This window comes from Tachysurus fulvidraco, chromosome 21, assembly GCF_022655615.1.
Source record: "Tachysurus fulvidraco isolate hzauxx_2018 chromosome 21, HZAU_PFXX_2.0, whole genome shotgun sequence".
NCBI classification, from domain to species: Eukaryota; Metazoa; Chordata; class Actinopteri; order Siluriformes; family Bagridae; genus Tachysurus; species Tachysurus fulvidraco.
This window is the reverse complement of record NC_062538.1, coordinates 13,191,286-13,205,731: the sequence shown is the minus strand read 5'-3', so window position 1 is coordinate 13,205,731 and position 14,446 is coordinate 13,191,286. Positions and strand designations below refer to the sequence as shown.

General features: G+C 36.2%; 1 protein-coding gene across 2 annotated transcripts in view; it reads right to left on the bottom strand.

Moving 5' to 3' along the window:
* Positions 1-989: 989 nt before the first annotated feature.
* Positions 990-14,446, bottom strand: part of jakmip2 (janus kinase and microtubule interacting protein 2) — a 75,268-nt gene continuing 61,811 nt past the window's right edge. Inside the window, exons 18-22 of one of the 2 annotated variants that reach the window (XM_027139996.2) lie at positions 14,333-14,410; positions 9,759-9,962; positions 7,768-7,833; positions 2,637-2,710; positions 990-2,322 (exon numbers count right to left, since the gene is read on the bottom strand). In XM_027139996.2, the coding sequence (XP_026995797.1) occupies positions 2,660-2,710; positions 7,768-7,833; positions 9,759-9,962; positions 14,333-14,410 (399 nt within the window). In that variant the 3' untranslated portion in view covers positions 990-2,322; positions 2,637-2,659. Of the gene's footprint in view, positions 2,323-2,636; positions 2,711-7,767; positions 7,834-9,758; positions 9,963-11,117; positions 11,172-14,332; positions 14,411-14,446 lie in introns of those variants that run through there. The other variant, XM_047805783.1, reaches the window with a different exon arrangement.

Genomic DNA, 14,446 nt, shown 5'->3' with positions numbered 1-14,446 from the left:
GATGAAATCAGACTGGAATCACCATAGACAATGGTGTTTTTGGATAACTTTGTGATCTGTAGTGAGAGTACATGGTGATCTGCTTTAGAGAGAAAATAAATGAAAGTCAGTCGTAGTAAGGCATAATACGTGTTTGAACGAGAGGGAAGGAAGTAGAACAGTGAGGGTACAGGGGGATGAGGTCAAGAAGGTGTGAGTGGGAGTGTATAATAGAGGTGACGAAGCGAGTACAGGCGGGTTGGATTGGGTGGAGAAAAGTGTCAGGAGTGTTGTGTGACAGTAGAGTGTCAGCAAGAATCAAAGAAAAGGTGCACCCATTCCTCATTCAGACAGATCACAAGAATCTGAAATACATCCAGCAGGCCAAGTGACTGAATCCATGGCAGGCCAGGTGGTTCCTGTTCTTCACCTGGTTTGATTTTGTCTTTTAGAGCCTTGCAGAGCCCTCTTTCTCCAGTGGGATTTCTTGGTGGAGGACCCCAAACTCCAACCCATAATGCCTCCTTCCAGAATACTGGGGCTTGGAAGAGGCAGTTTGGACAAACATTAAAGGGAAGTGGGAGGGTATTACTATGGTGTATCAAACTTTAGTGCAAAAGGTACCTTGCCTGCAGTTTTAATGATGGTCTCTGTCATATTGCAAGTGTATGAAATGTTTACAGGTTATAATTTATTTATTTAAATATGTATTAATCATACATGATTTTTGTATTGTTAATGATTTTTATTGATGATGATGGGGCTTGCCACCTGCATAACCACCATATTTTAAAGTAATAGAACAGGATTTTTAGACATATGACTGCAAAAAGTACTTGATATCCACTGTATTCCATCAAGTGTCTAGGTACTTTAGCACAAACCTGACTGCATCTGCCAAGATGTTCCGATATAAGTGTTGATTGAACTTTCAGCAATATAACTAATTTGTTATAAAACATTTAGTTAAAAAACAACAACAACAACAAAAAAATTATTACTTGGTGGCAAACTTTTTACAATTTTATTTGGCTTTTTGCGTTGATTAAACATGTTGACATTCGTATCGATCATGATTGATTCTTGGAACGGTAAGTAAGCCCATCTTATGCAGAAAGTGTAAAATATTATATTTGAGAATAAAAACGCAAAATACACTTGCATCCCCAGATAGCCAAAAGTCAAGGGGGAAAAGTACAATTGTAACTTTTTAACTATATTAAAAAGGGAACTGAAAAAGAAAAAGAAATGCTGCATCACTGCTGAAGAGATATTAAGACTTTAATTAATCCCAGTACAGGTCTCAAATGGTCAAAAATATTTACATATTAAAGCACATTAAAACTAACTTCAAGGGGAGCTGCAACAGTATATTCCATTCAAATTAGATGAGAAGCTTTTGCCTGTAGCATACTGTTATTCTTGTCTAAAAGAGTAAAAAAAGATGGGTTCCCATTACTTGTGGGGAGGAAAAACCTCTACTGATGCAGCACATCTAGGAAAAGCTGTCACTACAACAATAAATCAATAAATTATAAATTGCTGAGAGATGCTACTGCTCAAGCTGTAGAGAAAAAGGTGTATTTACAGTGTGAGGGAGAAGAGCTATTCTAACAAATGTACATATCAACAAATTATACCAAGTGATATACAGTATATTGATAAATTTAATTTTTTTTTTTTAAACAGGGATATTGTGGTATATATGAGGTCATGGGCACAATAACTTAGAATTTTTACTCAGTTTCACCAATATTTTGAAGTGAAATGATTTCTGAAGCACCAAACTGATTGGATTGAGTAATATGCTTGCAGTGAATACAGTATTTTGATCTCTTTTTTTTGCCATTCCCTTTTCAGGCAGTGTGAGACACATCTGTTTTTAGGAGTCCAGACGACAAAGACCTGAGTCAGGCATCCTGGACATTCATGAGTGTGAATAACAGTGTCCAATGCTGTCTTAAATATGTATATGTGGGTGGGAAGAAAATTAAGTTTGTGGGCTGACATATTATAACTGAGAGTATGATGAACTTTCTGGAGTGAAAGATGCAACAAGCAGGTGGAATGGCAAATCCCCTGCATGGCAGAGATAAACAGTATAACCCTCATATTGGTTTGCCTGCAATTTGTTGACACAGTGTTTTGTTATTTTGCCAGGTAATCCAAAGCTTCCTTATTTGGAGGGCATGTCCACTGCAGCTAATATAAACAAGCACTACATTTCCAATACCCACACAACCAACCCACCCACAAGAACAGTAAAAAGAAAATGGCCAGTAATACAGTTCTAGTCTTCACAAGTCGAAAACTGCTCACAAGATTTCAAGGTTGCTGCAGCGCCTGCAAAAACAAAAATAAAGTAAGGAAACAGACGATCTGCATATTTGCAGTAAAAATCGTAAATTTATTGCTGTAGCATATGAAGTATAATATGTAGTGATTGTATAATATGTAGTGTACTAATGTACCAAGTAAATGAAATTCTATTATATACTTTACATTTTTATGCTTTCACAGTACATACACAATTACAGTATCCTTTAACATAATTTCACTAAAATGCTGAAAAGAACTAGGGAAGTCTGTGTAATAATTGCATAAGAGCACCATATGCTGTGAAGACCTTAGAAGTAAAGTTGTATGCTTTAACTCACCTCTGCAGCAGATTTCATAGTCATTACGGCCAAAGAATAAATGCAAGAGAAAAAAAAAGAAACAAAAATAAAAACTGCAGAGGATGAACAGAATGGAACAGGGAGAGAAACACGAGAGACAGCAATACTATTAGTCAACATTTGAGTATCCATACAAGGAATAACTGCAGGCTTACAAACAAACTGTTATTAAGAAAATGTAAGCTATAGAAGATACTGGTTGAAACTTGTATTTAGCAAATACAGCAAATGTAAGCTGTTTTTCCACAACTCTATTATCCAAAGGACCTGCTGCTAAGAAACTGTGTTCATTCTAATGTTACTGCACGAAATATTGTTTGAACATTCAGTATTTACACTGGTCGGTCGGCGCTGTTTCTGTTTATTGTCTTTTGTGTATTGCATTTTTTGTACTTTTTGTATTGTCTTGTAACTTTATGTCTGCGCTGTCTTTTGTCCTGCACTGTCTTGTTTTTCTTGTCCTGCACTGTTTGCACCAGGTTGCACAGTTGCACTTTATGTGGCTAAGACTACTTACATGTCCTTATCCCTGTCTTTGTTTTATGTAGCACCTTGATCCTGGAGAAACGTTGTCTCATTTCACTGTGTACTGCAACAGCTATATATGGTTGAAATGACAATAAAAGCTTCTTGACTCTTGACTTGAAGTAGTAATCTGAATTCACAGAGTAGGTGTGAAATGAAATTCTAGAAGGTTTCTATGATCATTCCTTTTAGACAGTATTAGTATTAGTAAATATTAAAACCTCAAATAATCCTTATCAACCTATTCCACAATACTGCTATGATACTCTTAGGATAGTGACCAACACAATTTGTTTGGTGAAATCTTATTAAATATATTTAAGAAAAATTTTATTTATTCAAAAAAAACAAGTTATTTGCTTAATAATATTAATATATACACTGCTCAAAAAATAAATGGAACACTTAAGCAACACATCCTATATCTGAATGAATGAAATAGTCTTATTAAATACTTTGTTCTTTACATAGTTGAATGTGCTGACAACAAAATCACACAAAAATTATCAATGAAAATCAAATTTATTAACCCATGGAGGTCTGGATTTGGAGTCACACTCAAAATTGAAGTGGAAAAACACACTACAGGTTGATACAACTTTGATGTAATGTCTTTAAAACAAGTCAAAATGAGGCTCAGTAGTGTATGTGTGACCTCCACATGCCTGTATGACCTCCCTACAATGCCTGGGCATGCTCCTGATGAGGTGGTGGATGGTCTCCTGAGGGATATCCTCCCAGACCTGGACTAAAGCATCCACCAACTCCTGGACAGTCTGTGGTGCAATGTGGCATTGGTGGTTGGAGCAAGACATGATGTCCCAGATGTGCTCAATTGGATTCAGGTTTGGGGAACGGGCGGGCCAGTCCATAGCATCAATGCCTTCATCTTGCAGGAACTGCTGACACACTCCAGCCACATGAGGTCTAGCATTGTCTTGCATTAGGAGGAACCCAGGGCCAACCGCACTGGCATATCAAGGGGTCTGAGGATCTCATCTCAGTACCTAATGGCAGTCAGGCTACCTCTGGCGAGCACATGGAGGGCTGTGTGGCCCTCCAAAGAAATGACACCCCACACCATTACTGACCCACTGCCAAACCGGTCATGCTGAAGGATGTTGCAGGCAGCAGAACATTCTCCATGGCGTCTCCAGACTATGGCACATCTGTCACATGTGCTCAGTGTGAACCTGCTTTCATCTGTGAAGAACAAAGGGCGCTTGGTGTTCTCTGGCAAATGTCAAATGTCCTGCCCGGTGTTGGGCTGTAAGCACAACCCCCACCTGTTGATGTCGGGCCCTCATACTACCCTCACGGAGTCTGTTTCTGACCGTTTGAGCAGACACATGCACATTTGTGGCCTGCTGGAGGTAATTTTGTAGGGCTCTGGCAGTGCTCCTCCTTTTCCTCCTTGCACAAAGGCGGAGGTAGGGGTCCTGCTGCTGGGTTATTGCCCTCCTACGGCCTCCTCCACGTCTCCTGATGTACTGGCCTGTCTCCTTGTAGCGCCTCCATGCTCTGGGCACTTCTTGCCACAGCTCGGATTGATGTGCCATCCTGGATGAGCTGCACAACCTGAGCCACTTGTGTGGGTTGTAGACTCTGTCTCATGCTACCACTAGAGTGAAAGCACCGGCAGAATTCATAGGAACTGAGGAGTGGTCTGTGGTCACCACTTGCAGAACCACTCGTTTATTGGTGGTGTCTTGCTAATTGCCTATAATTTCCACCTGTTGTCTATTCAATTTGCACAACAGCATGTGAAATGCATTGACAATCAGCATGTCAATCAGTGTTGCTTCCTAAGTGTGCAGTTTGATTTCACAGAAGTGTGATTGACTTGGAGTTACATTGTGTTGTTTAAGTGTTCCCTTTATTTTTTTGAGAAACATATATATATATATATATATATATATATATATATATATATATATATATATATATATATATATATATACACACACACACACATACACTGTGTGTGTGTGTATATATATATATATACACACACACACACACACACTATATATATATATATATATATATATATATATATATATATATATATATATATATATATATATATATATATATATATTATATTTTATATAATAATATATATATAATATATTAGCAAGTTAATTATGGGTTAGTAAATTGTAACGTGGGAGCACACAGTCATAGGCATTACAGTCAGTAGCACTAGCTCCTTTGCTACTGGTATTGTTATATTATAGTTTGCATAAAAACACAAGCCTGGTCACACACAGCCACGCTAGTTTGAACTTTTTCACTCCTCTATTCCTGTAAATTAGTCCATACTATTCATACTTCTATTTACTGCTAAATTGGCTTCTACTTACAGTTTAAATAGAAATATTATACACATGTAAATATATTACAGTATTACTGGGTCTTGTTTTTATGAACTTATTAAATAATTGTTAAAGATGTTAAATATGCATATAGTGGTGTGAAAAAGTGTTGGCCCCTTCCTATTTTTTTTTATTATTTTGCATGTTTGTCACACTTTAATGTATCAGATCATCAAACAAATTTAAATATTAGTCAAAGTAGGTAAACACAACATGCAGTTTTTAAATGAAGGTTTTTATCATTAAGGGTAAACAAAATCAAACCCACATGGCCCTGTGTGAAAAAATGTCGTCCGTCATTGTCCAAAACACACCAGCAAGTCCACCTTTGAATGGCTGAAGGAAAAACAAAACAAAGACTTTGGAGTGGCCTAGTCAAAGTCCTGACCTGAATCCTATAGCGATGCTGTGGCATGACCTTAAAAAGGCAGTTCATGCTCAGAAACTCTTCAATGTGGCTGAATTGCAACAATTTTGCAAAGATGAGTGGACCAACATTCCTCCACAGTGCTGTAACAGGCTCATTGCAAGTTATCGCAAACACTTGATTGCAGTACTTGCTGCTAAGCGTGGCCCAACCAGTTATTAGGTTTAGAGAACAAACTCTTTTTCACACAGGGCCATGTGGGTTTGGATTTTGTTTTCCCTTAATAATAAAAACCTTCATTTAAAAACTGCATGTTGTGTTTAATTATCTTTGACTAATGCTATATTTGACAATTTTGTTAAATTGTTTTGACATGGGGGCAAACACTTTTTACACCACTGTACAAGATGTTACACATTATATAGGTGCTGGTCATATAATTAGAATGTCATCAAAAAGTTGATTTATTTCACTAATTCCATTCAAAAAGTGAAACTTGTATATTATATTCATTCAGTACACAGAGACTGATATATTTCAAATGTTTATTTCTTTTAATTTTGATGATTATAACTGACAACTAAGGACAATCCCAAATTCAGTATCTCAGAAAAGTGGAATATTACTTAAGACCAATACAAAGAAAGGATTTTTCGAAATCTGGGCCAACTGAAAAGTATGAACATGAAAAGTATGAGCATGTACAGCACTCAATACTTAGTTGGGGCTCCTTTTGCCTGAATTACTGCAGCATGGAGTCGATCAGTCTGTGGCACTGCTCAGGTGTTATGAGAGCCCAAGTTGCTCTGATAGTGGCCTTCAGCTCTTCTGCATTGTTGGGTCTGGCATATTGCATCTTTCTCTTCACAATACCCCATAGATTTTCTATGGGGTTAAGGTGAAAGTGAAAGTGATGTGACATACTCAAACCCACAACCTTAGGGTTAGGAGTCAAATTCTCTAACCATTAGGCCACGACTTCCCACACAGGTGAGTTTTCTGGCCAATTAATAACAGGGATACCATGGTCCTTAAACCAGGTACTGGTAGCTTTGGCACTGTGTGCAGGTGCCAAGTCCTGTTGGAAAATGAAATTTGCATCTCCATAAAGTTGGTCAGCAGCAGGAAGCATGAAGTGCACAGACAGCGTCAGAAACATCTCGTCTGGGCTAAATACAAAAAGGACTGGACTGCTGCTGAGTGGTCAAAAGTTATGTTCCCTGATCAAAGTAAATTTTGCATTTCCTTTGGAAATCAGGGTCCCAGAGTCTGGAGGAAGAGAAGGCACACAATCCATGTTGCTTGAGGTCCAGTGTAAAGTTTCCATAGTCAGTGATGGTTTGGGGTGCCATGTCATCTGCTGGTGTTGGTCCACTGTGTTTTCTGAGGTCCAAGGTCAACACAGCCGTATACCAGGACGTTTTAGAGCACTTCATGCTTCCTGCTGCTCACCAACTTTATGGAGATGCAGATTTTATTTTCCAACAGGACTTGCACACAGTGCACCTGCACACAGTGCCAAAGCTACCAATACCTGATTTAAGGACCATGGGATCACTGTTCTTAATTGGCCATCTGTGTGTAATGAAAAGTTTCACTTTTTGAATGGAATTAGTGAAATAAATGAACTGTTTGATATATATATATATATATATATATATATATATATATCAAAGTGATAAAAGAAATGCTTGATTATAATAGTACCACCATGGTTAACAATGTATGGTGATATGATTTCAGCATAAACATAACAGAAAAATTCTTGATTTCATGTTAAAACTGCTAGAAGTATTCTTTAATTAGTGGTAATGGACACCTGGAAGCTTTGTCATCTCACCTTTTCCTCTAGATCCTTAATTTGCCTTCTCTGTATATCTGTCTTATCCTCCAAGTCACGTATTCTCTGTAATGAGGGAAAAATTGAAATAGAATGCATTTTACTAGTAGATGAAATAGATTTCTTAAATTAATACATAATAAAAGGTCCGTACTTGCATTTTGGTGTCAGTGGTGCTTCATACTTTAAAATATGCAAAATATGTGTAACACAATATGGGTTGTTGGGTTGACACCTATAATCAGAATGAGCAAAGCAGCCACAGAATAGTCCCCACAGAATGGTTGGAGTTTGGCTAGTAAAAATCAATGAATGAAAGTTGTGCTTAATGAAGGATTGAACCCAGTTCTTAGAGTTAAAATGTCAACTGGTCTAAAACACTAAGCATGCATGGCATGCACAGTGACCATTGACAGACAGCTTGGCTGCAATGCTGGAAAATCCAAGAGAAAAGAAAGCACACAAAATAACTGTATGAGGGAGAGTGCTCGACTGTAAGGATCCTCTTGGGCAGACAATGCACTTAAAAGACAAGAAAAAATAAAACAAAAAAAAGGCAAGATAAAGAAAAACAAACCGTTGGCAATCAGGGAGAGAAAAAGAAATGGCTAGCTACTTGGTTCACCAACCAACCTTGACTAGAATATTAAATAAAGTGTGAATAAAAAGTGATTGCAGATGCAGCCAGCTGCTCAGTCCACCAACTGATCTCAGCAAATGTATCGCCTTTCACCCCCACCCATTTTTTTCCAACTAGAGAGAAACAATTCAGAAACTGCAGAACCAGAAACATATATTGCTTACCAACCTTATCTAATCAGAAGACTATAAGACTGATTAATGTCAGTGTTTCTTCTGCAAGCTTAAAAACTTTTTTAAAAAATGTAATGGTAATTTAATAATAATAAAAAAAAATACAGATTTTAAACAATGTAGATAAATTAATATAATTATTCATCCAATTAAGATCTTGCAAAAGCTCTGTCTGTTCAACTATATTATCTTTTAGTCAAGGTGTGTGTTTATTTTCTGTTGCTCATCTGAACACTGAAAATATAATACACTTGTATTTTACCAACAATGTGTATATTGAGATTTTAATTTAGTGACGTGGCATACACAACTAAGTACAGTTTAAGTGCTTTCAGATGTTATGGGAGAGCTACATGTGGTGCAGACCTTGTCTTGTTTAAGTGCACTTTTGAGCTTAAGACCACTGTTCTTTTGACTTAAGGCCATTTTTCCTGCCCAATAATATTCTCAAGAAAGGAGCAGTATCAAATATGACAAATATAAATAAAATTTATGTCATAAATATGACACTACTAATTGTTATATTATAGTGATGATTATTATTGACCCTTTAACTCCATGTAAGCATTTCTGGACAGAGGACTATAAACCTACCCCCAAGGTACATTGCTTAACTCAAAGACCAACATTTGTATGAAAAAAAAAATGAATAAAATTAAAGTGAACCAAAAACTTATTCTACACATGTTTTCTTTGCAGGAGAGTACATCAAGTTAACCAAAACTTTTAAATTATTTTATTTATTCAATTATTCAAAATACCTCAAAAAAGAGAAAACAAACGAACAAATAAATAAATAAATAAAAACATGAAATGTATGATGTCAGCCTACATCCTATAGTCAGTATAGAATCTTTATGCCAGTGAATACAGACAAGAAACAGTATTTAAAAATATTTGAGGATATTTACTTAATGAAAATTGCATTTGTTTTGTTTTTAATTAACATAAAATGTAAATCAAGTGTGTTGTTTTATTTGTTGTCATTTATAGCCTGCTGATACGTTGGTCTCCTTCACCACCTGACCTAAAAACTCTACTTTACAAGCACTTTTCAGTAACAAGGCCAACCCTCAAATAATGTTTTTTATTTTATTTTTTTTTAATCATTTTTAAATCCAAATTTGATTTTCATGAAATTTACTGGAGTTTAATTCTTTAATATAGTGTCAGCTTACCTGGTGGGCTTGATGGAGAAGCTCCATTCTCTCCTGCAGCACCTGGCAGTCATACTCGCGGCTCTTTCTCAGCATCTGGCGTCGCAGTTTCTCCACAGCCATGCGCAGCTCATCCCTCTGCAGCTCACTCAGTGGCTCACCATATCTGATCACCTTATCTTGTTGCAGTGCATTATACAGGGTTGCCTCCAGCTCCTGGATTTGCTGATAAGAAAAGCCCACACATGTTCATACCACCAACTTTGCATGGAGTGCAGTGAGAGCTGTGATTTACTAAAAATGTTATTACTTCTTATTAATTTGCCATTACTATTATGAAGCCATACATAGGCTTTTTAAGAAATACTCTTAGTTATAAACCTATTCATGTAAAGCAGACACACAGAAAAACAGACAGGAGTCATCATTCATGTTACATCAAAGGACAAAAGGACAGTTCTATTTATGACACAACATACATTTGAATAATTTTTTTTAATTACAACTGAGCAATTGAGAATTATGGGACTTGCTCAAGGGCCCAGCAGTTGCAGCTTGACCTGGGATTTGAACTTACAACCCTCTAATCAGTGGTACAATTTTCTCTGAGGAATCCCTTTTTTAATCTTTTGGGGCATCCAGAAACATCCTTGTCCAAAAAAATAAAAGGTGAGTGCAAACCATTAGTCCTTTGTCATGCCAACAGTGAAGCATCCTGAGACTGTTCATGTGTGGGAAAACTTCTTAACCAAGCGAGTGGGCTTACTCATAATTTTGCCTAAGAATACAGCCATGAACAAAGAATGAGACAAAAACTTCACCAGAGCAACTTCTTCCAGTTTGGTAACAAACAAATCCTTTTCTGGCATGATGGAGCACCTTGCCGGAAGGCAAACGTGATAACTAAGTGTCTAAGGGAACAAAACATTGAAATGTTGGGTCCATGGCCAGAAAACACCACAGACCTTAATCCCATCGAGAACTTGTGGTCAATCTTCAAGAGGCAGATGGAAAAAAACAAAAACCCACAATTTCTGACAAAGTCTATGCATTGATTATGCAAGAATGGTCTGCCTTCAGTCAGGATGTGCCCCTGAAGTTGATTAACCACAGTATATTGATAAAAAAAAAATCACACTAAAGTTTACAGAAAAAGCATGTTTGTCTTTTGACTTTAAAATCTGGAACACCAAAACTAGTTAGGAAAACAAGGAAGACAAATGTTAGGGCAGGAAAACATGGACAGGGGTTTGGGACAAAAATAAAACTTTTTGTTTGAAAATGAGATTTCTTTTCATAGAAAATACTGAATTCCAGCATAAGAACCTTATATCACCTGTGAAACATGGTGGTAGTATCATGCTTCGGGCATCTGGGCCAGGCCAGCTTGCCATCATTGATGGAATAATGAATTCAGAATTTTGCCAGTGAACTCTAAATGAAAATGGCAAGACATCTGTCCATGAACTGGATCTCAAGAAAAAACAGGTCATACACGAAGACAATAATCTCAAGCACCCAAGTCTGTCTAACAAATAATGATTATAGAGAAAGATAATGTTTTAGAATGGCCAAGTCAATGTGCTGACTTTAATCCAAAAATTCTTCTAAGCTGTTGTGTAGGATTGATCAAACTTCCCGAAAACGTTTCTTCCAGTTATTGCTGCACAAGGGCTCACAACAGATACTGAAAGCAAAGGTTTACATACTTTTGCAAGTCACAGATATGTAATACTGGTCAATTTTGTCAATAATTAAACGAAGAAGATTGATATTGCTAGCTCATTTTGTTTGATTGCACTCACTTGAATCTATAAACTTGAGTTGAACAGAAAACAATAATACAACAACAATAATAATAATAATAATAATAATAATAATAATAATAATGATTGTCTCAAAAAAGACCTTTTGGCACTGAAGCCTATATAAAGAGTTTCAAATCTATACAAATCAAAAATATTCTACATCACAGTCAAAGCTTGGGTTTGACATATTTTAAGTTCCTTTCAGACACCATTTGTGATCTCTTTAGAATTTCTGAATAAATATGACCTACAGTATATAATCAGTCTTCCAGAAAAGGAAAATAAACTAAAGTTACATATGTGAGTGACAAAGGTGCTCTTTCAGTGTCTGATGTACTTTTGTGCAGTAATTACTGCAACTAAAGTTTTCTGGTAAGGGTTCCCATATTCTGCGAAAGATGTAGACTTTATTATGTAGCACAGATTATGTTTTTCACTATTATGACCTTATGCCATAGTGTTTTAGAATGAACTTTAAAATGATATATATTCTAGCCCAGAAAGTTAATATTTTATAGCTTCTTGTATTTTTCTTGATTTGGTCATTTAATATCACATATTTAATATCACATTGCATAGTGGTAGACAAAATCTTGTCAATCTTTTGTCCCACCATATGCCAGAACTTTTGTCTCTGTCAACAAGACCATGAATAATGAGTGAGCATTATGATCAAATTTTCCCATGCCTTGTCCCATTCATCGCCCATAATCTAAAAATTAAGCTCCTTTTCCCAAACTGTAAATGTAAGGTACCAGCATTTTGGTCATATTATTGTCATTTTAATTTAACAAATTTTTTTAATTAAATGAAACATGAGAAGATAAGGTCAGAATTTATCAGTTGTTCCATTGTTGTCAGGACTCAGCCCGGACTTTGGCCACTTGCATTTGTTTATGTTTGGTGTCACGTGTCTGCCCCGCCCTTGTCTCTTCCTCCCCATCCCGGCACACCTGTTCCTTATGTGTCTGATGGTTATTAGTATTTAGTTGAGCAGCGTTGCCTTGAGCACTGTGGAATCCTTTGTTTTGTCCAGTTGTTGTCGCCCTGTCTCAAGTCTGTGTCTATGTTTCGTGTTTTTTTATGGTTAATAAATCCTGTTTATTTTAGCTGTTCTGCATTTGGGTCTATTTTATCCCCGCGTCACTGACAATTGTATGATATAGCTCCAAGAGGGATACTGTAAAACAATTCATGTGAACGCTTAAGGTGGCTTAATGTACTAAAGAAAACTTATTTGTTTGTGCCATGCCACACTTCCAAGAACATAATGTGAACATCAGGCACTCAGATCCAAGTTCTTTAAATAAAACAGGATGCTCACTCAATACTGATTGTCATCTTATTGTTTGAAAACACATGACTAATTTCACCTTCAAATAAACTAATCCTAGAGGTTCTTATATTTTTTAAATATTGGATTGTGTTATTGATTATCATTTTTGCAAATGTAACAGAATTTATGAAAAAAAATCTGGATATGAACTCTGCATGTGGTAGCCTAGTGATTAAGGTTCTGGACTACCAATCGGCAGGTTGTGAGTACTGTATGTATCCTTATCCACCAGGCTACCACTGCTGGGCTCCTAAGCAAGGCCCTTAACACTTAATTGCTCAGTTGTATAAAATGTAAGTCCCTCTGTATAAGGGGACATAAAATGTAAAGCTATAATTTTTATACCAATTTCTTGGTAAAATGACTAGATGCATTTAGTCAGTACCAGTAGTAGTAGCTTACATATTAAATATTATTAAATAATAGCTTAAATATAAAGTATTTTTAATACATAGTCATGCTTTATCTCTCTTCTGAACAATATGTAAATAGATGCACTTGATGTTGGACTGCTCTTTTGTTTAGAAAATATATTATGTGCAATTTGTCATATGCTTTGGCTTTTTATGTGTAAGGTATTTTGATTTAAAAAAATACTTTAATTTTATTACACATGCCATTCTATATCACATATGCTACTTGAATTGCTACCAGTGACATGTTAGGTATGTGTCAGTTAAACAAGCTTAAATAATCATAATAGCCCCAACAAACCCCAGGCTTGATTCTCTCAAGGAAAATATGGCAGATCCTGACAGACAACAAAAATGACAAAATAATAAAATGACATGATTGACAAAGAAATGAAAAAGATGTACTGCTGAACACATGGAATGATTTCCATGTGTTCAGCAGTACATCTTTTTCATTTCTTTGTCAATCAGTTGATACAAGTGATGGCCATTTTGCAGTAAGTGCATAAAATCAGTACAAGAGGTAGTTAGTTAGTTAGTTAGTTGCTATAATTTACTGCCATGTCAGCTACTGAGGCTATCTTCATGGCAAGAACGGTTAATAAGAACTAAAATAACCTAAAATCACAGAGAAATAAATATAGACAAATATAGACAACTTAAATGATTTTTTTTTACATTAATACAGGACAGAAACTCTAAAACTTTTTCTGATGAAACCTTGTAAAATATCTCTTTAAGTACAAGAGGTAAAATCTCAGGAAGATACTGAAGATACTAAGAATGACATTAGGGACAAGGTTATGAAGCCAACTGCAAAATTGGAGGTGGGTTATTTAAAGGGTAATGAGTTTGAGTTTAATTGTTTCTCAGGAAGATTGTTTCTCAGTCTTTTTTAACCATAATTTGATGAGCTGTGTTCATCAGTGGTCTCTTTATTGTTCTTTGTATGTTGGCAAGAACCACTGTCTGCTATTTCAGTGCTTAAGAATCATGATAATGATGAAGAGGATAATAATGATGATTATTATAACCTACCATATAAGCCTGATCAAGGGCCTGCTTTCTGTAGTCAAGCTCCTCCTCCAGATAGCCCTTTTGCTTGCAGAACATATCCTATTAAATAACAGCACTTTCAATCTACAGCTTTAC